The sequence below is a fragment of the Pipra filicauda genome, unplaced genomic scaffold, assembly GCF_003945595.2.
Source record: "Pipra filicauda isolate LSUMZ 115617 unplaced genomic scaffold, ASM394559v2 scaffold98_size3848907_pilon, whole genome shotgun sequence".
NCBI lineage: Eukaryota > Metazoa > Chordata > Aves > Passeriformes > Pipridae > Pipra > Pipra filicauda.
The window spans coordinates 2826332-2849755 of record NW_024105186.1 but is presented as its reverse complement, the minus strand read 5'-3'; the positions used below and the strand labels follow the sequence as shown (position 1 = coordinate 2849755).

At 42.3% G+C, this 23424-nt stretch overlaps 2 protein-coding genes across 4 annotated transcripts in view; one reads left to right on the top strand and one right to left on the bottom strand.

Moving 5' to 3' along the window:
* The window catches only part of MCF2L2 (MCF.2 cell line derived transforming sequence-like 2), a 158079-nt gene extending 155832 nt beyond the window's left edge, over positions 1-2247 (bottom strand). The window contains exon 1 of one of the 2 annotated variants that reach the window (XM_027712890.2): positions 1828-2247. In XM_027712890.2, coding sequence (XP_027568691.1) covers positions 1828-1930 — 103 coding nt within the window. In that variant the 5' untranslated portion in view covers positions 1931-2247. The remainder of the gene's footprint in view (positions 1-1827) is intronic. The other variant, XM_027712876.2, reaches the window with a different exon arrangement.
* Positions 2248-9827: 7580 nt separating this feature from the next.
* Positions 9828-22811, top strand: RFC4 (replication factor C subunit 4). 2 transcript variants are annotated; one of them, XM_027712895.2, is made up of 11 exons: positions 9865-9880; positions 9921-10090; positions 10629-10707; positions 14933-15012; positions 16183-16302; positions 17155-17298; positions 17577-17697; positions 18153-18278; positions 19944-20024; positions 21749-21865; positions 22604-22797. In XM_027712895.2, exons 2-11 carry the CDS (start codon positions 9966-9968, stop codon positions 22697-22699), a joined length of 1089 nt encoding a protein of 362 aa, XP_027568696.1. In that variant the 5' UTR covers positions 9865-9880; positions 9921-9965; the 3' UTR covers positions 22700-22797. The 2 variants fall into 2 exon arrangements, with proteins under 2 accessions (XP_039233935.1, XP_027568696.1); XM_039378001.1 differs by having other exon boundaries at positions 9828-10090; positions 22604-22811.
* Positions 22812-23424: the final 613 nt, after the last annotated feature.

Genomic DNA, 23424 nt, shown 5'->3' with positions numbered 1-23424 from the left:
CACTACTTGCTTCCATTTTTGCACAACTGCTTTTTCCAGTTACATGATTCAATAAAAAATGAGCACTGCCTACAAAAAGGCAGGCAGACTCCACAAGTAGCATCTGCTTTGTAGGTCTCTAATGGCTGGGAAAATGGTGGGATTATCTTTCCCTGTTGGAAGCTGATGAACTCAGCTCTTGCCTCAGTGTGAAATGGAAAAAACACCAAGATTTGTGACCTTGATTCCTCTCCCTAGGACTGGCCTGCTCGATCTCCAGAAAACCAATGACACTCTTTAGCAGCAGCCACATGACCCAGAAACCTCTCTTACATATCAGGAAACGGGAGAAAGGTTCATTAACATCATTCTAGTGTCTAGAATTATTTTCTACTAGATCATAATATATAGTAGGTAATATAATGCTATGTTACCTCTAGCAAATCCCTCCTGACATCAAGGAGGGTCCTCAATATGGATGATAGGGACCTGTATTGAGTTTAACAGGAAAACCAGAAGATGCCCAAACCTCTTTGGCTCCACTGAAATATTCTTCCTAGAACAAAATTAAATGTGCCTCATATTGAATCTCAAATCTTCATAATAAAAATGTGAATTCATGTGACTTCGTGTCAATCTGAATTTGCACAATTGCAAAGCAGCTCGTGTTGGCATTACTGGGTTGAAGAGGCTGCTGCCTCAAGCTCTCGTGGCAATCATACTCTGTCCCGTACCCAGCTCCTGCTGAGGTTACCAGGAGCACGAAGGCTGACCCCTGGATAAGATCTTGCAGAGATAGGACCTAGTCTTAAATATTTTATTCAGTTTAAATCTGCTTTTGTGTTATTTCTTTGGGCAAGGTAGTGATTGCATTTGCTCTCTTAAACTTAGTTCAGCTGCTACAGCTAATATCAAACCAAAGAATAATGTTGATCTAAAATCTTACTTGGATATTCTCTAAAAGCCAGATTTTGGTAACATTCTGTTTCATATACAGATTGAGCAAATCTGTGACAAAGGCATTTCAAGAACCTGTACAACATCTTTGGCGTTCACAACACACAATCCATTACAAACACTGACAGCTATAAAATTTGCTTCCATGCAATTCAACTAAAAATGTTCTCTTTACATGATGCAACACAGCTGCAATCTGCTTTAACTCAACTATAGGTAGCAAAAAAGGGTCATAAAATCCTTTCTCAGTTGATGTTTTAATCACCAGCATCTCCTATTCTCTGGCTAATTTCAGGTTAGTCATTTCCTTGCAATTCAGTCACCAGTGCCAGCAAGTGTGTAGCCAGCTTAGACGCATAAGGATGCCAGCACATAGTACAGGGCCTCACCTGTATTCCCTGGCATTTGAGGGTTAGCAACAGTAAAATCAAGCCTGACATGGAGAAAAGCTTTTGAGATCCTGTCCCAGCAGCTTCCAGAAACCTTGAAACATCAAAGGCCATAAAAAAGATTCTCTGAGAATGGGCTGCTTCCAGCACCACAGTCAAATGCCCAGCACATTAGCACTGCTGTTGCTCCAGCATCCTCCCACCGCCCCCTTTTCTCCACCACCTCGCTGCAAGGACTGTGCTCGGGTATTTTACACAGATCAGTTCACAGGTAGGACACCCTCTGTTCCTACTCTTCCTGCTTTTCAGGGAAATACATGCTTGAAAAACAAACCAAACCATCAATAAAAGGCTGTCTAATTGCCCAGAGCCAGCGGTTCACAATCTGCCGATGGCTCCTATTTCATGCACAGGTGTGACACTGTCACACAAAGGCATCAGCACCTCCTGGGAGAACAGGGCCCCCGAATCCATAGTAAGAAGAAAAATAAAGATGACTTACCCACATGGGTGATAACCGTAGTCAGTCGCTGGGTGAGCTCCTGATGTGACATCTCTTCCTCTTTTAGCCAAAAAAGCATTTCCCACAGGGAACTACACAGCATCCAAAAAAAGATGCACCCAGAGTGGGAGGCTGCACACTCACTGCCTCACTTGCACACAAAGCAAGGACCACTCCCACGGCACGGCCCTTCCAGCTCTCACATCTTCTGTCAGCTGCTCACCTCTTCCAATTTGCTGCCGTCCATGCATGGACCTCATAAAGCTCCTTCCAGAAGGGGATTTTACGCCCCTTGACAGCAGCAAGGGAGCAGGAGGGGGGAGAAAAAAAAGAGGAAAGAAGCAGACGAGTTGATTGCTTATGGCTTTTTTTTCTCCCTTCTCCCGCGGATGAGGCAAAGGATAAAGAGACAAACCAGCAAGCAGATACCTTCCTCCAGGGAGACTTTTGGATGGTGATGCTGCGAGTCAGGGAAAAATCCTGGAGGTAGGAATGGCATCGAGAGGAGTGGAGCTGGCAGGAGAGCTCTAACAGCAGCAGCTGCTCTGCGACGCTCTCTTTACCAGCGTGCCTGGGAGTAGAGAACAACCCGCTCGGAGCCTCCGGTGCTCCCCCTTGGCCTCTGGGGCCCGGGTGCCTTGCAGGCTGCTCCCGAGGGGAACCCCGCAGTGTCCCCAGAGACCTTCCTCCCATCCCCTCGAAAAGCCCCTGCCTGAAAAATGGGGCCACTGCTTACATGGAGGGGGAGGGGGCAGTGGGCTTTTTAGGGGTGTTGTGGCCAGAGGCTTTGTTGCCCACCTGCATGGATAGGATTTCAGGGATCCTGGTGTGACTGAGCCCATGGGACCCTCTCCAGCTGTACATGTACAGGCAGAGTGAATTAATGAGCCGTGGGTGCTGGGCAGGACTCACCTGTGATTTGCTGTGCCCGTGGGGCAGCCAGGCACAGGTGAACTTCAGTGGGCCAGGGTAGGTCTGTGGGGAGCAGATGGGGAGCAGATGCCCCTGGGTGCCAGGGACACAGCTGAGCCTGGCATGGATACGTGGCTGCCATAGGGCAACTGGCTGCTGAACTACGGGAAAGCTTCATCAACCCTCCCAGCTATAGATCCCAGCTGGGATCTGAGAAGAGGGTAGGTGAGGCCAGCAAGAAAGTGAGAAAGGGCAGGGCATGCCAGAGACTTGTATGTCTCCATTCCCTCTTTGCACCTCCTCCTCTGAAGCCTACCTGAAGCTCCACACAAGATACTTCTGGAAACAGGGAAAACTTATTACACATCTAAAACTGAAGAAATAAAATAGAGAAGGATGCAGCTGCCTGCAAGATCTGCTCTATTCCCACAGAGTGGATTCAGCTCTAACTCCAGATTTCCCTATGCATTCATAGAGTTTTACTTGAGTCCACCTTTCCAAACATACATGTTTGAACCTGACAACACGTATACACAAAGCTGAAGCTGCAAAATCCCCCCTGTGGGCTCATTGGATCTTAGAGCATGGTTGGTGTGTCTGTCCCGGTGATACAAAAGGGTTTATCTACCTCTGTGATGGGAAAATCCTATAATCAGCTGGCTGACCTACAAGCCAGTCTGAGTATCTGTGCTGTTGTCCTCATTTTGGGATGATTGACCAACTGTGCTGAGAGGTTCCTTGCATACTTCTGCTCAGTTATTTTAACAGTAAGTCTTGTCTGAAAACATGTGAGAATGATGACTTCAGAGCCACCCACCTGCCAACATTTTGGGATTAAAGTAAAAGACATTTTTTTTCGGAGATCTAATTTTACTGCCTATCTTGGCAGTAAAGGTCAAACTGTAAAGCTCTTGACTAAAGTTAAAAGGATTTCCTCAATCAGGGAAGAGATGCCATTATTGGGAAAAAAATGCATGTGGGAAGCAGACTGACACCCAGCCATAATTTTTTAAGCAATATGAAAGATCTGGGATGCTTTATTTTGCTCTTGGAGAGTCACAGACTACAGGTAGGAACATGGGACTAGAAAAGTCACCATGTTTCCAGACAGTTACCAGATTTTTTTCTTTTCTTTTTTTTTTTCCCCTGCAGGGAGAGACACTGTATAATCCCATTCATAAACGAAATACACACTGAAAGGCAGTGTAGATGGCTTGCTCTCACTACTCCTACAGCAAGGCTGTTCAAGAACATTAAGGATAGTTAAGAGCCTTTGTCTAATTTCTAGCTAGATTCATGCTCAGTTATTTTAAGACCATACGCTTTTATACCAACATTGTTATTCAGCATCAGTAACTGCAGACACATGACCATTAGCTATTTTAAGAATCCTTTTTCTCTTATTATTTGTTCTTACTATGTTAATCTACTTTGCAGCTTTCCAGCATACGTTCAATAACTTTTGAACCTGCCGGTCAATTGCAATCCAGTTCAGGAGAGAGAAATTGGTTCTCACAGGGTCACTGAAATCCAGCAAGGTGCACAAAGTCTGAAGGGGGAAAGGACACAGTAGGGACCCAATAATTATGTTTTGTGGCTGCTCCCTGCCCAGCTTATACTGTGGGCTGGGTTACATGGGATTCAGTCCGAGCTGAGAGTGCTGTCCCTCCCTCATGATGTGAGTTATAACAAACAAAAGGGGGAAATTTTGGTGGGAAGGTTTGGGCTGCAGGGCACAGCCATGGGATTGCAAACTCCACTTTTTTACCAGTTATGGGATGATTTCTTTACACTGCCAAGATTCATTGGTGCCTGCATTAAAAAGAGGTTGCTGTTTACCATGTGCATTGCCATCCCAAATTCCCAAATGAAAGAGCCACAGGGACTGAACCGAGTCAAAAATACTGCAAAAGCACCGGTGATCCACACTTCAAGACCCAGGTTGAGAAAGGGGAAAAACAGGAACCTGGGCTGCAGAGATCTCTTGGAGACAGAGAGAAAGTGCCTGTCACTTGAGAAATAGCTCAAAGGTGCTGGAGCAACTTGGTCCATCGCTGTGATGGTAACATTTTCCAGTGGGATTTTTTGTGAAATCAAGACAGTACTTTCACAACAAATACTGATTTCCCCTCTGAAGGATAAAAGCCCTTGCTGATATACATGTGGTAGAGGAACAAAGGATGATGATTTACATTTCAGGAAGGGGTCTCACCGAAAGCAGGATCAGGGGCTGTACAAACACCATGGTTCCATTATTAAAATGATAGCCAACAGGCAAAAGAATTTGATTTTTTCCATAGAGTGACAGCCTGACAAATCACCAACTGTTTATTAGATCCTGAATCAAACAGCTGAGGCCAAAGCATTGTAAGCAATTTTAATAAGCAGTAAATTGCATACTGCAAACAAAAAGTGTTTACAAGATTCTATGACCTGACCAGATGGAAGGGGAAACTCTCACAGGAAAAAAAATTGATCTTTTCTTCTTTTTCATCTTATATAGCTATTAATCTTTCTTCTGTCACTAAGAAACATTTAATCAACTGAGCCTGAAGGGCTAGTGAGAATCAAAATGAGATCCATCCATGACACTAGCCTATCTTCTTCACTGTCTTGATTATTTCCATTTTCCCAGTCCCACATAGCCTTTATAAGCTCACCCATCTTTTAGTTTTTCATAAGAATCTCCTTCCAGAACAAGATTACAACCTTCTGGTGTGCAGAGTGCATCTGGAGACACTTCCATAGCAGGACCAAAAAAAGCAGGCTGATGGAATAACAGAGAAGTTTAGGATCCCTTTCCCAATTTTCTTCTTTGGAAACGAGCTACTTTGGTATCATACCTCTCCCTCCCTTAACTTTTGCCTATATCTGTCTGATCCCTGTATCAAAGGTTAGGGCTGTATTGCTGGGAAGAACTATAACACTTTTGGCACAACTGGGAAAGGTAATTACACTGTCACCACTTCTTACTGGCTATGGCAGCACCTCAGACCTACAGCACATTTTCATTAGTAGAAGAAACTATTAAATGAGTCAGACACCTCTTTGATTCATACCCACAAAGAAGGCACAGAGTGCTGCTTCCTTTCTGGAACATCAATCACACAGTAAAGGAAAATAGCACACCATATTTTGAGTTTTCTTACTTTTGTTCTGTTTGGAACATTTCAGTGAACTGTGCTTCTGCTTGGCTTCTAAGAGGGTCACAGTGCTGGTGCTTCTCTGCTGTTCTTGACTTTCCACTGTCCTCTCAGTCAACTGCTGTGACAAATGTGGGCTTTTCTGCCAAGACTTGCATGTACACCCTTTCTCCACACAAAGCTCCCCTGGCAACACCAGGGGCTCTACCCTCACACTTAGACTCTTACCTCAACTTTGCAAAGCCTGACCTGCTTTGTCTCAGGGGCCATTTCAGCTCCTTAAAAAGGAGCACAGCTTCCGCTAACATCCTCTCTAAAGAAAAAGAGGGCACCAAAGACACTAGTTCTAGCAAAGCTCTCTGCTCTTGTCCCTTTCTTCGTTCCCCATCATAAACCTTTTTGTCACCATCATTTACATCAATCATTCACTTTCTGTGCTCCAGAACAGCTGTCTTGACACAGTGGTCCATCTGTGAGCAGGATCATTAATATACCCTTAGGAAAGAGTGTATGAAACAGGCCACTTAAAGAGGGTCCCTCTCCAGTATTCCCCTTTCAGATTGCAGTTCAGGGACTTTTTGAGCTTAAGTTTGCATACGATTGATAATATTTAATACTCCATTTCTTCATGAATCTGTCTAGCTATTTTTAAATCTATTTATAATTTTCGCAGCTAGAAAGTTTGGTAGCAACAAGATTTGCAATTTAAATATGCATTGTGTGAAAAAAAATACTTTGTTTGGTTTTAAGTATGAAGCCTGATAGTTCAATATCAGGCCTCTGGTTCCTGCATCTTGAGAAGGAATGAATAATTCCCTATTTGCAGTATCTACCTTAGCCATGACTTTTTTATATAGTGATCATAGCCCACAGTCACTCTTGAGCTGAGCTGAGACAAATGCTGCCCTAGTTACTATATCTTAGGGGGAAAAAAGAAGTCAGTTCATACCTTTCAACAGTTTTGCCATCTTGCTTCGAACCTTCTCCTGTTTATACATCTTGGACAGTGAAAACTGCCAACATCAGTCTGCTCTGTGTTGCTTACATAATTTTGACAGAAGTCTTCCAATGCTGAAAGTTAAGAGATAAATGTTTGCTGTTCATTTTTTATGAAAATCCATATATTTTTATTGCATTAATTTCTTTCAACACTTTCCTCTTTTAAAACAAAGCCTGATTTTTTAGACAAAGCTGTTAAACAGTAATCCTGTAATTTTTAGGATCAGCTTACTTTTCTATACTCCATGTAATTTATTTAAGGAAGCCACTTGTCCACTTTCAGTGTCATAAAAAACCCTGAGCTGATCTCCTAGAAAGCTATAATGTCAACTGACTGAAGGTCTAGATTGATGGAGGCATGAGCAGGTCTCCACAGCAGCAGGCAGAGTAACTTATAAAGACAAATGTCCTCCCCCTAATCAATTCTCCTGCCTTGCTACTGTCCCTAACCCCTGACACACGGGGTTTCTGTCAGATGAGCTCTTGAACCCTCATTCTGTGGCTGTACACCTGCAAATGCTGACATAAGAAACTGGTGTCCTGGTTTCACCTGGGATAGAGTTAGTTTCCTTCTTAGGAGCTGGTACACTGCCGTGTTTTAGATTCAGTGGGAGAATTATGTTGATAACACAGTGATGTTTTGGTTGTTGCTAAGTAGCGCTTACCCTAAATCAAGGACTTTTCAGTGTCCCATGTTCTGTTACTGAGGAGGTGCACAAAAAACTTGAGGGAGCATGGCTGGGACAGCTGACCTGAACTGGCCAAAGGGATATTCCATGCCATAGAGCATCATGCCCAGTATAAACAGGGGACGTTGGCTTGGAGGGGCCGATCGCTGCTCAGGGATGGGCTGGTCAGCAGGGACGGAGCAATTGTAGTGTGCATCACTTCCCTGTCTCGGGTTTTATTTCTCTCTCTCTCCTTTCCATTACAGTTATTACTATTACCATTATTGCTGTTGTTATCTTCAGTATTACTAGTATTATTATATTTTACTTTTTTAATTATTAAATTGTTCTTATCTCAACCCACAAGTTTTACTTTTTGTTGTTTTTTTTTCTGATTCTCCTCCCCACCCCTTCAGGGTGACAGGGGCAGTGAGGGAGCTGCTGCATGGAATTAGTTGCTGGCTGGGGTTAAACCACACAACTGGGAAGGAAAGGGACCAGGCTTCCCATTTAGGTCAGCTCAAGGAGCACTGACTAGGCTGGTATAAACCACAGCCTATGACATGGGAAATGCTGGAGAGAAGCAAATGAGAGGACATGGTAGCTGCCTGAGTTCGATCTGTTGGACCTTAAGATGGTGAGTGAATGTAATTCAATAGAATAGAGCAAGCATAATTTCCAGTCCTTGTGTATATGAGGGGAAGGGAGAGAAAAACAGGGAGTAAGAGACAAAAGCTTGGGTTTCATTATTCTTTTCTGCAGTTTTAAACTTTTGTTAAGGTAATGAAACAAAAAGTTGTGTTATGAAGTTAAGTTAATGTAGCAGACAGGAAGTTCCACTGCTGAAAGGAACTTGATGATCATACAAAGTTGACAAAATGCTCAAATGCCAGGTACATTTGAAGTGGCCCCACTAAGGAGAGTGGATTGAATACAAACCACCAATAAGAACTAAGCTTCAAAAAGGCAACAAAGCCTTACAGTTTCACAAAGAAACTGATTTCAGAAATCAGTTGTCACCATGACTTGGAAGTACCAAATATAATTACAGTGGGAAAAAAGATCATTGCATTTTCATCTAAAACAAGACAACTGCAGTAATTATATGTGTGGGCATTTCTTGCTAAGGCTACAATCTGGATTTCATTCTTCGTGGCAGAATGCCAGATGAGAGGAAACAGCTTATTTAAAATTGCCCAGAGAAGGATTACAGGTTTGTCCCACTGACTGATGTATTTTCAGCCTAAATTTTTCCCCATATCTCCTTTTCCAAAGGCTGCTCATCTGTTGCCATAGAGACCATTTCCAATCTCTTTTTCCCTTCCGCAAGCTCTCTTCTGGGGGTTCACTACTGCGGCTTCCCAGGCTACTCTGTCTGTGCCTCGTGGCCAGGAGTAGGGAAAATAGTAAAGTGGAACATCTGCAGCCACACAATACACAGCTGCTGGTAGCAGAAATACTTCCATTTTTTATCCACAGAGCTGGTGTGGAGGCTGGTGGAGAATAAGCTACGGCCACCCAGCACATGGAAACGTGGGCGTGCACCACGACTGTCACATCTACCAGGACGCCTTTTCATCATTTAAAGGCATCTGTCACATCAACCACACTCCTCAATTTTTCCCTCCCTGCCTTTACTGTAATGGAGTTTATTAGAGGTAACGGGAAAGCACAAGGGATTCGCTTTCGCTTCAGTTCAGCGCCAATAACCCCCGGGCCTGCACACCCGGGGGAGCCGCTCTCACGGCGGCTGCGGGGGACGGGGCAGGGCTGAGCAACGACGCCCGTACAGCCGCAAATGTACGACCCTGGACAGGCCCGTGAAGGCCTCGGGCTCCCCTGAGTTTTATTTCACTTCACTCGGTGGCACCTTCAGAGCCCGCAAGACGAACCTCGGCCGTCATGGCAGAGGCCGCTGCCTCAGGACCTCCCATCGGAGAGAGAAGCCCCTCCTCCGCTTGCTGTCGTACGGCGCTTGTTCTTTTCAGGGGTTTTGTATTATTTTTTAGGGGTTATATTTGGTTTTTTGATGGGGGCTTTTTGTTCTTTTTTCCACGTTGGGGCCCCGCCATCTATGAGGGGGTGGCGCGTGCCCTCCCTGAGGCTCCGCCCGCCTCGCGCCCTCGGCGCGCGCATCGTCTCCGCACTCCCCTTCGGCTCTCGGGTGACGTCATCGCTCCCCCCCCCCACGGCGGCACCGCGCGCTCTCATTGGCTCCTGGGGGGCGGAAGCGGCTCCGCCCCCAACGGCGGCGGGTTGGCGGGAAAGGCCTGAGGAGCCTGGGGGCTCCGGCTGAGGGGGGTCTGTGAGGGGGTCCGGCCGGGTCTGGCACGGCACAGCCCGGCACAACCCGGCACAGCCCGGCACAGCCCGGCACAGCCCGGCACAGAACAGCACAGCGGGCACCGCCGCAGCCATGCAGGCGTTCCTGAAAGGCCCGTCCTCCATCAGCACCAAGCCCGTGGCTGCCAAGGAAAAGGGCGCGGCGGGGAGCAGCGGGGAGAGCAAGAGGACCAAACCCATCCCCTGGGTGGAGAAATAGTAAGGGATGCTCTGAGGTCGCAGGCCGTGAAGGAGGGGTTGGCTCGGGAGGGTTGTGGAGAGACAGTGGGTGCATAGCAAGGGGGGTCGCAGCTGTAGGTGTCCACACCAGGGAGGACAGCTTAACTTGTCCTGTTTTGGATGAAACTCAGCACTGTGAGCTGCTCTAAGAGCCCTTTGTGGATGCTACTGGGCAGAAAACGCTTCTTGCCCATGTCAAGCGATGCAGTTTCATCGCTGTGGTTCCATGCGTAAGTGCATGAAATGCTTTGGTTTTGTGTGGTAAAATATTGCAATTCCACTTCTAAAAACAGCTCTGACAGGTGTTTACAACAGAAAAAGACAAACAGCTTCCTGAGGAATTAGATCGCTTCGGTAACGTGGACCAGAGATGTTAGATTTTCTGTTATGGTTTTGACCTCAGCTACAAAATCCACTGTAATTCTTCATTATCTGATGTAATGTTGTTTTTCTCAATTTCATCTTGTTTCTGAAACTTTGTTAGCTAATAAATTGTACTTAATGTCTTTCTATTTAGTCGCCCCAAAAATGTGGATGAAGTTGCCTTCCAGGATGAAGTTGTTGCTGTGCTGAAGAAGTCCCTGGAGGGTGCTGATGTGAGTGTAATGGTAACATCTAGCTAATCAGCAAGTTTAGACAGACACTTGAGCCAGTGGTAACGAAAATTCCTCTTTTCCAACTCAGCAATGATCATTTTTGGTACTTTACAAACAAGCTGAGTGACTTCCTCACTGAATGTTGTGATATATGTGTAAAGCTTCTGGTATTTCCAGCCCTTCAAACACTGTAAAAGTGTCAGCTCCATGATACAGTTTGGAATTTTTCTGGAAAAGCTCAAATGGTAAACTTCTTGTTGGTAGCTTCAAATCTGAAAAGGCCTTTGTTGTCTCCTCACTACTATTCCACAAGTATTTTTGATATTCATGTTTAAGAGAAGAAGGGAAAGAATGACTGGATTGCCAGCCATTCCTAAACAGTTCTAGTGACCTATCAGTGCTCCTGTGAAACTGCTAAACACTAAAACTGTTTGCTAATGAGGGAAATTTAATTTATAAGTGCCAGGCCTACTACTTGGATAGTGATACCCAGACTGTTTGGGTTAAAGTTTCAAAGTCAGTCTCTGGCTCTAAAAATCTAAGTGTGACAGTTGCTCTGACTTCACTGCAGTGTTTTCTTCTGTGACTTAAAAGTATAAAGAAGATGAGCAGAGCATTTTCAGTTGCATTTGTTTACAGTCGCATTTGCTTTTGGATAAAAATGTAGTAAATGTTTGGTATGTATGATGGTTATTTCTTCCAAACCAGCTGATGGGGAGGTGCAAGGAATGAAGGCAGAAATAAAGTAGGTAGCCAAGTGATAGCTGTGCTTTTTTTTTTTTCAAATCTGAACAATTTCTTCCTTTGTACAAGCTGAGACCTTTTTTCCTCCATGCTTCACCTAGAATTGTCATTCTTGTGCTTCAAAAGCTGGTTCTGTTTTTGTGATCTGATAGTGCCACCTGAGATGGTTGGCAGGGATGTTCTGAAAATGCCATTTGTGATATGGCTGTCTGCTCACCCAGACCTAAATGAAGCAATTTGGACCTTTCAGAGTTTTATTCAAGAAGCTATTCACTCATAGTGTGCTCTGATGCTCAATATGCACAGGGAGTCTTTGGTACTTGAAACTTTTAACAATTTTCTCTGCAGTTTTTATTTTGACTAGTGTGAGTCTGTTTCCCTCTGAAAATCTAATTAGAACTTGCAAAAGCAAAAGTGCCTTATTCATTTGAGCGTGGGGAGCCACAATCAAACTGGTATGACAGAACTGGAAGGACTTGTATTTGTTTCTTTAGTTCATGTCTCCAATTTGCTTTGAGAATGCTGTTGTAATGTAACCTTGTCACGTCGTGTTGTACCCACAGAAATCTGTGTTTCAACACTAATGCTGCTGTATTACAGTATTTGTACAGTTGGGGTAATTAGGAAGAAACTGTTAACAGTCAAGAGAAAATGAGGTGCTGCCACCTCTTCTGTCTGGACATATCAGTTATGTAACATCACTTAGGTTATGGGTTGGGAAGTTCTATTTTGAGCAACAGTTATTTAAAACCTTACAGCTTCTGGATCAGCTGTGTTTCTTGGATTCAGAGACTAGTACACTTTTGGCCTCCTGAGTCAAACAGACAAATCATAACTTCTGCTTGTGGTTGCAGGCTTTGTGTTTTGCCATAGCAACCCAAACTCAGCAAGGTATTTGAGAACAAAATCATGCAGGTACTTTATATTTGACGTTTTTTAAAATTTGGACATTTTTATTAGTTCTTGAAAGGACTTATTCTGTCAAAAAGGCAGAAGTGTAACTGAAACTCTGAGGTGGCTGGTACTTATTCAGAAGTTCTTACTGAATTTGGAGATCTGGGGAGATCAAAGAAACAGCTGTGACAACGCTGTAGGTTTGTGTCATGTGCTTTATTTAAACCTTAGTGTTGGGAATGGATAGCTAGTCCTCTGTTGATTGGCCTGTATTTGTGGGCCTTGGTTTGGGAGCTTCTAAATGCAGCAGGACTTGTAACTGCCCGTTATATCTCCATCTGTAAGAGCAAGCATCCGTCCTGTTATGAACTGTGGAGACCAGAGTTTGAACTGGAGCAGTTGATTTCTGTCTGCCAGGACTGTTCATTTGTTTGTGTTTTTTGCAAAGAATCTGACAAGTGGCACAGTATTCCTTAGTTTTCATTTGCTTCATGATACCTCAGTGACTGAAAAAAGAGTGAAGTGTAGGATTATCATTGCAATTTACATCTTCACTTGTACCGGAACTTCTGGAAAAGGAGTTGGGGTTTGCACTGTATGCAGTGACTTTCCCATAAACAGGGTGATGCCTGCAGGTGTCCTGCTTACCCCTGGCAAGCGTAGAAAAATGCATAACCAGATCAGGTTGCAGTTTGTTTAAAAATACTGCCACAGTTACATAAAGGATTAGGCTCTGCTTGGTGAAAAAGTAGTGTAAATACTTCCATGAGAAAAAGGCATAAATGAAGTTGAAACAAACAGTAATAAAGTAGAGGTGTAATGGAATTAAGAAACAGTTTCTTATTAAAACTTTTTACCTGCTAATGCTTGTTTTGAGAACTAGTAGTGTGTGAATTAGCATTGAGGCATGAAATTATGAATCTCCTTGAAAACATCTGCCCTTGCAGTGTCCTAACCTCAGGAGGTTGGTGAATTTTCAGCTGTCATTCAGTACATATTTCATCTCCCTGGAGCTGTCATAAAAGATAGAGGAGCACAACAATGTTGTGTGTGTCTCAATTTGAAAAAATGTTAGTATGTGATGCAGTTTGCTTGTTAGTAATTAGGGAAACAAGCAATGATTGATTGGCAGAAAAAGCAGGCAAAACTTGAAAATTATTTATTTACTAGAAATTGATGGAAGATTGAAATTCTTCTCTCTACTTTTACAGTATGTACACAGTTGAATCTGTTCTCTGTGTCTTGTCTTAGTTGTTAGAATGGGTTGGTTGGTACCAAAATGATTGTCTCTATTTCATTTTTTGATTATGGATTGTGTACTTCTGCATTTTTCTCTGCTCTTTGAATGGTTTTGGTTTTGCTGTTCCCATTCTGTCAGCGTTGAGTGCTATATTCAGCATAGAATTCTCTAATCTAATTTTAGTTGACTCTTTTTAAAAATAGAACATTTATTAAGGGCTGGAAATCAAGTCAGACTGAGAGGTTTGTCTTTTTGCTGTTGATCAGAGGGGACTTTTGGATTCTTGTTCTAAGAGTGTAGAACTGGAACATCTCCTACTGTTAAAGACAGCAGTTTTAAAATGATAATTTATAAAAGGGATTAATTGAGATAGTATAGAAAGCTATCATTCCTATGCTAGTTAGAAAGCTTCTTGATTTCAGGCAAAATTCAGTCATGGCTTATACAAATTTGGTTTGTGCTAGCTCTCTGACAGACAAAACAAACCCACCTTTTATTCCAGCTGATGAATTTCAGGTATCTAGCAGATATTTAGCTATATTCTCAAACTGGGAGATTGTTTTGCTTCGTGCTGCTAAATGTCATCCTATAATTATTACTGCAGTCTTTGCTGTGCTGCTTTGATCTTCCTGTGTCAGCATATTTCCTTAATGCTGTCTTTTTTTTCATGCTGAGGTCATTAATTAAATTATTTTAAAGATCAATTAACCTAATCTCTTTAAGAAATGCCACTGGTCTCCTTTGAAAACTCCTTGGGTGGGTGTGAATTTGGCAGGGCTGTGCAGTGCAGTGAGTCACTGGGAGTGTCCCTGTGACTGTGTCTGCATTGCCCTCCCTGAATCCATCACAGGCATTCCCGAGCTGCCCTGTGCTCACTGCAGTGGAGAATTCCCAGCATGGCTTGACAAGGCAGTCTGGGGAGCTGAGAAAGCAAGGGGTAGTTAACCTGGGACCAGTGCTGTCCCAGTGCACTGCTAGCATTATCCAGGCTGCTTGAAAGTCATCCTTGAATAAATTTGTATGTCACTGCAGTCATAACAGTAAATTCTGAAGGCCTTAGTGATCTCAGACATGTCCTGGAGTATCTGTATATATTAAAAAAAAAGGGAATATTAGTTTTGATAGAACATGTGATAGTGCCACCAAATAACAGCTTGTTCATGCTGCCTTATAAACAGCAACTGTTTGTCCTCCTTTGAAGACCTAGTAGTGAAAGACTTGGTATTGTTTACTGTAAGGAGTAGATAGTTTCTGTTCTATTAGATGTTCAGATTTTCAGTAGGTTTTGCTGGTTTTTGTTTGTTCTACTCATTTACTTTTCTTAAAAATGGTGCCTTGCTGTTTCAGCTTCCCAATCTGTTGTTCTATGGCCCACCTGGAACTGGAAAGACTTCCACTATTTTAGCAGCTGCTAGAGAACTCTTTGGGTAAGCTGAAATCAAGTTGCTTTGGTGTAATTGACTGTCACATGTCTTCTGATCATGTGACACAGTGCCTCTGGTCATTGCCTGCTTTTATGTAGCTTCCAGGATTTTTTCAGGAATATCTTCACATTCTAATTCTGCTCCAACATGAGATTTCTTTCTCATTTGTCTTGCCACAAGCCACTGGTTTCTATTACCAGTATAGACTTACAGCACTTAACACTAACAGCCATGTAACCCTACAGCAGAGTATGGAAAAAATATGACTTGCATCTGCCTTACTGAACTTTGTAAAGGAATTCCAATGTTTATGATTTATTCAGTAAGTTGTTCTCAGAGTACTTCATACAATGTCTGAATTGTAATCTCTGAATTGTGATTCAGTCTGTGCATCACTGAATTGTGTCTGGAAGTAGTACTGGGAGTCAGACTGAAATTCAGCATGTGTGCATTCATCAGCTCACTTGTAACACTTGGGAGTTTTTGAGTTGTGAATTCAGTGATCCATAAGCAAAAAATGGATGAGGAGGTGTTTGATGTTACGATCAAATCTAGTGCTGACTTCAGTACCTCCCCCCATCCCATTCATCATCTTTAATTTTTGACTCATTGTTTTTTGGAGAGAACCACTTCTACTTTAGTAGTAGGAAGACAACTTCACATTGTGAGTCCATTTTGATTCCCAGGATTTAAAATCCAGTGTATTAGTTGTTGAGTTGGTTTTTTTAATCAGAGTTGCTGCTGTGTAATACTGCTGCTAAATACCACATGTGTTATACTTTGTAGATAATTCATTTGGTAGTACTGCCAGTGACTGTATCTTGGCATTTTACTTGTTATTCCACATTGCTCTCGTGATATAAGTAAAAAGGCAGACAATATAGTGCTCTGAATTTATGAAGCCAACTTCCTACTTTTTTTTTTCCTGGATAACTGATGTAATTTTATACTTCATTGTTTTCTGTAGCCTGGGAGGAGAGTCTAAAAATAGCTAATGGAAATTCATACCTAACATTTAATGATCTCAACTTTACTGTCTTTTAACAATGTTATTTAGTAATGCTGATAAAAATAATCCCTGCCATTCAAAGCAGCCAGAAGGGTTGTTGATATACTCTACAGTGTATCATTACAAGGGTTAGCAGCTGACATGTTGTAATAAAAATTTTGCAGGCCTGAATTATTCCGGCAAAGAGTCCTTGAGTTAAACGCTTCTGATGAGCGCGGAATACAAGTGATTCGGGAAAAGGTGAAGGCTTTTGCTCAGCTCACTGCATCTGGGAGCCGTTCAGAGTAAGTGCTGGATCAAACCCCTCCTGCTTTGGACAAAGCAAGTGGTTGGGTTTTTTTCCAATATAAATGATGGGTCAGCACTGCCCGAAAGTTGGCAACACACAGTGCTTTGGCTGAGCTTTGGCTTCCTGGAATTTCATGCTGGGGGGTTTGAATAGCCGGGAGGATCTTTTGCTAGTGCTGTTAGCGTTGGAGGCAGACAGGGAAAATCCTGTAAGATCAAGACTTCTGGGTGTGGTCACACATTGTTGTCTTTGCAGATGTTTGACTGCCATAGAAAAACCTCTTTGCATAAATCATGGTGGAAGTTACTTCCCTAGTGGAGGATCTCACACAAGATGGGTTCAGTTTGTAAGATGCCAAAAGGATTCTGGCGTTAGGTGGTGAGAAACCCTGTGCAGGTCAAGCCGTGTGTGTGGACTGTGGAAAGTAACGGGAAGAAACTGCATGCCAGGACTGTCTGGCAAAAAATGGTCTTAGGTACTGAAATCAGTCTGTTGCAGTGTTCTTTGGAGTTCAGGGAATCAGGAAACCTGTAAAAAGATGAGCTACATTAGGTGTTGAAAGAAGAAAAAGCAGAAGTATGTGTTTTAGAGGACTTTTGCAGCATTCAAGTGTTGGTCTTTCCATGGGAACTCACCCCCCCCTTAATTACAAATATTAGTCCTTTATCTAAAAATAGTAAAAAAAGATAGAACCTCTGAATGTGTTATGTTTATCAAGTATACATTCTTAAGTAAAATATGATTCGCTATTTGCAGTGTTGTTTTTGCTTATGTTTTTTGTTGTTTGTTTTTCCTTGATCTGTACATTGCATGTCTCTTGGATAACAGGTTTCTTCTTACTTTTCAGTGGTAAAATGTGTCCTCCTTTTAAAATTGTAATCCTGGATGAAGCAGACTCAATGACTTCAGCAGCCCAGGCAGCCTTAAGACGCACCATGGAAAAAGAGTCTAAAACAACACGTTTCTGTCTTATTTGTAACTACATCAGCAGGTACATGTGGGACTTTTTGCTTATTTGGACTTATTGCCTGTTCTGTAGTCTCTTTCTTTTTTCCCTGCTAAGAGATTGATATCTAGTTTTCATAGGTTTCAGTCAGTAGAGATGTAACTATATGAATGCAAGACTGAAACAATATTTAGGTTTCAACTTTTTTTTTTTACAGTGTTGCAGTTTTAAGGTTATTTAAACCTTTTCCGCCTTGATAACTTTCTTTGTATGAATTTTACCCACCCATTGATTTTCCAAACACTTACATTCCTTTCTTTCAGAATAATTGAACCTTTAACATCTCGATGCTCCAAATTCCGCTTCAAGCCTTTGTCGGACAGTATCCAACAGCAGCGGCTGCTGGACGTTTCTGAGAAGGAACATGTGAAGATCAGTAATGAGGTGACTTCGTGGTTGCCATGTAGTTTTATTGCTTAATCCAGTGCATAATTGCATGGCAGTGAAAGAGACCAAGTCAGCATACTTTTCCAGGCTGCTCAACAGTACGAAATGCAATACATAAACTCAGTTAGGTATTATTCTCCTTCCGTAGATGAGATAAATTTTAAGAGTTGTCCTAAAACCAGAGAAGTGTCCACCAGAGAAGACTGAAGCTAAACTATAGGGCTCTTTATTCTCTGCTAAGTGCACTGGCATTAAACCATGCTTCATTCTGAAACTGCCAGCACACATTTGTGTTAGTAGAGAGGTTGCTTTGTGACTTGTGTATTGTGCCTGGCTCTGAAAATCTGCTTTAGGCACTGCTTGATGTTTTAAAATAACTGTATTAAAAAAGTGTACTAGATTTTAATTAACAGTGAGCATATAATTTAGTATTTTCTGACATTGTTTTTCAGGCAGTGTCATACCTTGTGAAAGTGTCAGAAGGAGATTTAAGAAAAGCAATTACTTTCCTTCAAAGTGCCACTCGCCTAATGGGTGGCAAGGAGATCACAGAGAAGATAGTCACTGAAATTGCTGGGGTAAGCTATGCTTTGCAGTTTCTCCTGTAATTACTCTGAAAAGCATTTTGTTACCCTTATCTACTGTTACTTAAAGTTGGATTAGAAAATTGTTCGATACTCACTAGTATTGCAGTATGGTACCAATAGAGTATCCACCAGAATTTTAAAGACTGCCTGATTCTGTACACTTGCTACATAGCAAGTTTCTAGCAACTTCTTCTGTAAATCATGGTAAACTGTGAAATAGTCTTATAATTCAAACAAGTTGAAATATTCTGCCCATAAATGCAAAATGTATTGCCTTTTGTGGAACAGTAGATTAGGACATTTTTTGGTGCTTTTATATATATGTGTGTATATATATATATATAAGTATAGATCATTGAAAATATGGTTTGGAAGCACCACAGTGGAATGACTTTCAGTAGCAGCTCATTGAAAATATGGTTTGGAAGCACCACAGTGGAATGACTTTCAGTAGCAGCTCATTTACAACTTAAATGTTCACAGTGACAGTGTCTCTTCAAGGATCTGTGTAGATTCTGCTTTTTAACAAAACAGCAGTGATTTATTCTAGAATGACATAGATAATACTGACAGGGACAGGAGAAACCTGGGAGGAAATGCATTCAACAAAACATGTGTGAAGGTGTTCCTATAGCAACAAAACACTTACCCCCTAAAGCAAGAAATGTGAGATTAGGAGTTGAGGAGCTGAAAAATAAATGGGCTTTAATGACGGATGCATTTCCCTTGAAGGTGCTGCCATCACAGGTAATTGTAAGGGCTGAGAGGTTTTCACTTTAATGGAACCAGAGGCAATTGCTTCTGTGCAGTGTTTTGCAGAACAATTTTAAGCAATTTTCTCAGTGAAGTCATTGTTCAGTTTTGTGTATCTAGCAGTAAAACAGAGCTGATATCTGAATAGATATCAGATATCTGAAACCTGGCAGAAGTTGACTGTAATGACAGGAAAGAGAAGCATGAAATTCCATTATTGAATGAGTCATGCTTGTTTAAACCAAAAGAACCCAACTTTACATCTTCATAAAACCATGAAGTTCTTGGTCATACATAACTTCTGTGACCCTGGAGTGACCTTAGTACAAAAGATTAATAAAGAAGCTTTGAAAACAAACTATCCAGACACTCAACCGGCAGGAGTGTGACAGTGAGTAGAAGGGAAAATGGGCAGCTCTTCCCTGCGTAGAGCAAAATAATGGCATCTGTCAACCTTTTTTCTTCTGATTTATTGTCTGATCTTAGTGCATTGGGCTTTTTTTGGATGTCCCTGGTGTGTCTTTGGAAGTAAAACTGATTTGCTGTGTTGTTTTAGTATAGAATGGTGCAGAAAGCATTGGCTGATCTCAGTGTCGAAGTATGTCCTCCACTTAATGTCCTGAGTAACAGTTGTGTGTTGGATTCATGAAGGTGACTTTGACAGTTCACTGTCTTTATGGTTTTTGTTTTAATATCACCAATATAGGACAAATATTAAAGCCTAACTCTCACTTTCAAAATTTAGTGGGTCTGTCATATACTTGCTTAAAGTGGTTGGGTGTGCAGAGGAATGAAATGCTGAAATGGCCTCTGCCATGAGCAGTTTGTATCTGTTACTGTAAGCATCAACATCAATTTTAAGTTTACAAAGTAGAAATTAAGAAATGTCACTTCTTGTTACAGGTCATCCCTAAAGAGACAATTGATGAACTGCTCTTGGGGTGCCAGAGTGGTTCCTTTGAGAAACTGGAAACACTGGCAAAGGTAATGTCCTCTTAGTGCTCCAGCCTGAATATTTTCCTCAGTCACTGCCCTTTGAATCCTTTGTTGCTGGGCTGCAGCAGCAGAACATTGGCCTCAATCAGTTTGGATGCACGTTTTGGGAAGTGTCTTTTACCAGTTAGAACTCCAGGCTTTCCCTTCTGAGGAAAAGCTGTCAAAGCTGGAAATAAACTTCCCTACCAGTGGGACTCTGGTTTTCTCCTTAGTTAAACTGGTGGCATGTGGAGCTGTTAGGCTGAATTAGGCAGAGTAGCATTTCTGAGGGAGACACTTGGCTCAGGCCTTTAGAACTGTCTCTTCAGAGGACTGTAGTAGTCCCTGGACTAGTCACCTTCTTCATTACTCAGAAGCTGTGTTAGATGAGAAGTATCTGAATAAAGCTGTAATAACTCTTCAGTTTTAAAATATTTCGTGGTAATCTTATGGTGCACTAGTGATTAAGTTTGTAAGACAAACTGCAGTGACTTAAAATAGACCTTGCTGGAGAAAGCAAAAGCTACTGTTTTATAGTGGTGGGTTTATTTTCTTTAATACAGAATTTTTCTGAATAATGGGAAATTCCTAATCTCGAGAGGTTAAAGCAGGTTCAGTCAGTCTTGAACTGGATTTTAACTCAAGTTGTCCCCGACAGAGAGCCAGCCACAGTACCATTCCCCCTTCCAGTGAAATGTTCCATGGCTTTATGAAAAAAGTCACTATGATCAGCCTTCTGCTTTTTGCTTGGCTGAGCCTCACTGGATAGTCTTGGCAGGACCTTTGGGTTTGAGTCTGGATTTATTCTCCTGTAAACTTGCAGCAGATCTTAAAATTGTTGTGCAAGGGTTTGTGCAGATGTCCCTGTCTTACACTTTCACATTGACTTACGTGGTGTCTGAAACTGTTGATCTTAAGAGGTGATGATATGGATTATCCAAACCTTCAGGGCTGGCATAGTCTTTTATCAGGCCATGATCTGATCTAATCTAATGGAGTGGTTTGTAGCTGTTCTCCACTTGCCAGAGTAGGTGCTTTGTGGTGGGTGGCACAACTGGACACACAGTTCTGTAAAGCATGGGAGTGGATTTAGCTGTACAGAAAAATAAGGTTGCACCAACTCTTTTTCTATTTCCATAAACTTCTTTCTTCCTAAATGGCTTCAGTGACCACTGTTCTCAGTATTTGTTGGTTTTGTAACTGGGCACTACTGCTTTTTTTTAAAAAGCTATCTTTAGTTACCATGGTTTTTATTTTAGCAAAAGAGCCTTGGCCTTACAGATCTCTGTATGCCTGAGACTAGCAACAACCAGATGAAGAAAATAAATCAAAGTAGGTGGCACTTTAAAATGAGAAGGCTGTGAAACTGCCACATGATGCTGTGGATGCCAGGCTTTCCTAATTTTAGAGTAAGATTGGACAGGTTCGGTGGAGGTTGTTAAATGTTTAAGATGTCTCACAAAATCCCCGAGATGTGAATTGTCAGAAGTTGGAAGAACATTTGGGCAAAATTACTGCTCTGTGCCTGCCTTGCTCGTGCAGCCTTTCCTGGCTGCTCACTCTGGGTCTCTGTTGGGCAGGATGCAGGGCAGGGCTGTGCACAAGCTACTGAACTGTCCTCCAAAATGTAGAAGTTCCATACTAAATTTCAGCACAGTCTTTCAGTTCAGACAGAATTTTTCAGATTGGGTTTCCAGTTGAATTACCTCCATTTTCCTCTCTCCCTGGCACAGAATCTCATCAATGAGGGGTTTGCTGTTGCTCAGCTTGTAAACCAGCTGCACGACACAGTGGTGGAGAGCCAAGATTTCAGTGACAAGCAGAAATCTGTCATAGTGGAGAAACTCGCGGTGAGTCTGTAGCTTCAGTTAAAAAACCCAAACCATGTTAATCTTCACTGATTAATTTTTGTTTGTAGGGTCTCTCCCAAGAGGTACATGATAATTGTTTTTTTTTTTTTGAGTGTTTCTTGGTAGAAGCTAAATTTTTATCCTGAGAAATTTCATGCGAAGGAATCGAACCCCAGTTAAGTGAATTATTGATCATATTATGCTGTTCTAGTGGGACTCAAGCAAGAGGATTGTGGGTTTGGTTGTTTTTCATGTAAGGTGGGAAGAAAAATTAGGACAAATTAAGTCATCGCTTCAAAAAAATTAGGGGCTGCAAAATGCAAGTTTTTATTCTGATGTGTAAAATACGCCTTTAAAAAAAATAAAAAATTCATTAACTTGCTAAATTTTGACCTAGAAGAAGAGGCAGCAGTGGTGGAGGTTTTGCTAAATTCACTGCAGACAGGCAGGTGGTGTCGATGCCCTGCAGGGATGCTCCTGGCAGGTCGTTTCAGAGCCAATGGCGCATCCCTTTGTGTGGAGCTGCCATGCTGTGGCCTCCCCAGGAAGATGGAGGCTGGAGAGCTTCTTGTTCCCACTTCAGTAGGAGGGGTGTGCAGTGTGTGACTGCTGGAGAAATCTGTGCCAATTCAGTAAACACCTGCCAAACTTCACCTTGGGGTTCTCCACTGTACCCCAAGACACAGATGCCCTGAGCACTATTTTCAGAGGGTTTTACGTCCTCTGTTCTGTCTGCAGGAAGTGGACAAATGCCTGGCAGATGGCGCTGACGAATTTTTGCAGCTGATGAGTCTCTGTGCCCTTGTGATGCAGCAGCTCACACAGAACACCTGACTCCTCCAGCAGCCCTTTGTTCCAGGGGTGGCTGCAGCTCTGAGACATGGACCCATGAACTTTTGTACTGTTTTTGCAATAAAAGGACTGCTTCAGCAGTTGGAAAAGCTCATGTTGGAGTATTCATTTTTTTTACACTGGGTCAAAGAGCAGAGGGGTCAGTAATGCTTCTGTGTTGCACTTACACTTGGAAAGGTAAAGTCATCAAAAAATGTGCATAGACACATAATCAGCTGCAAGCAGAGAAAGGAAGAGGAGTTATTCATTGCAGCCCCTCTTGGTTTTGAATGAATTGACGTAGCAAAATGATCACATGGCTATTGAACTTGGCTTCAGACTGAACTCAGCTCCTGAAGGAACAGATTCCACATCACCTCTTATCTTATATCTGATGCTTTAGTATTAAATGTTGCAAAAATAGCTTTCTAGTAAGCATGTTGCAACTTTTACTTCACTCAAGCTACATAAGAAAAAATCTGAAGGGCAGGTCACGTTCAAAAGATGTTACTTAGACTGCCTGAGCATTACTGTTCTTGCTCACAAACCCAGTTTTAAAGCTGTGACTTGGATAAACACAGCTCTGTGGTGGTCAAGCAGCTTTGGGACATTTCCTTTCAGAGATGCTTTGAACACCTGTTCCACCTTCCTGAATGCAGTTAAAAAAAGCCTTTGTACAGGAATGAAGCTAAAATGCTGCAGTGCAGGGAGTTTTATCAACCAGCACT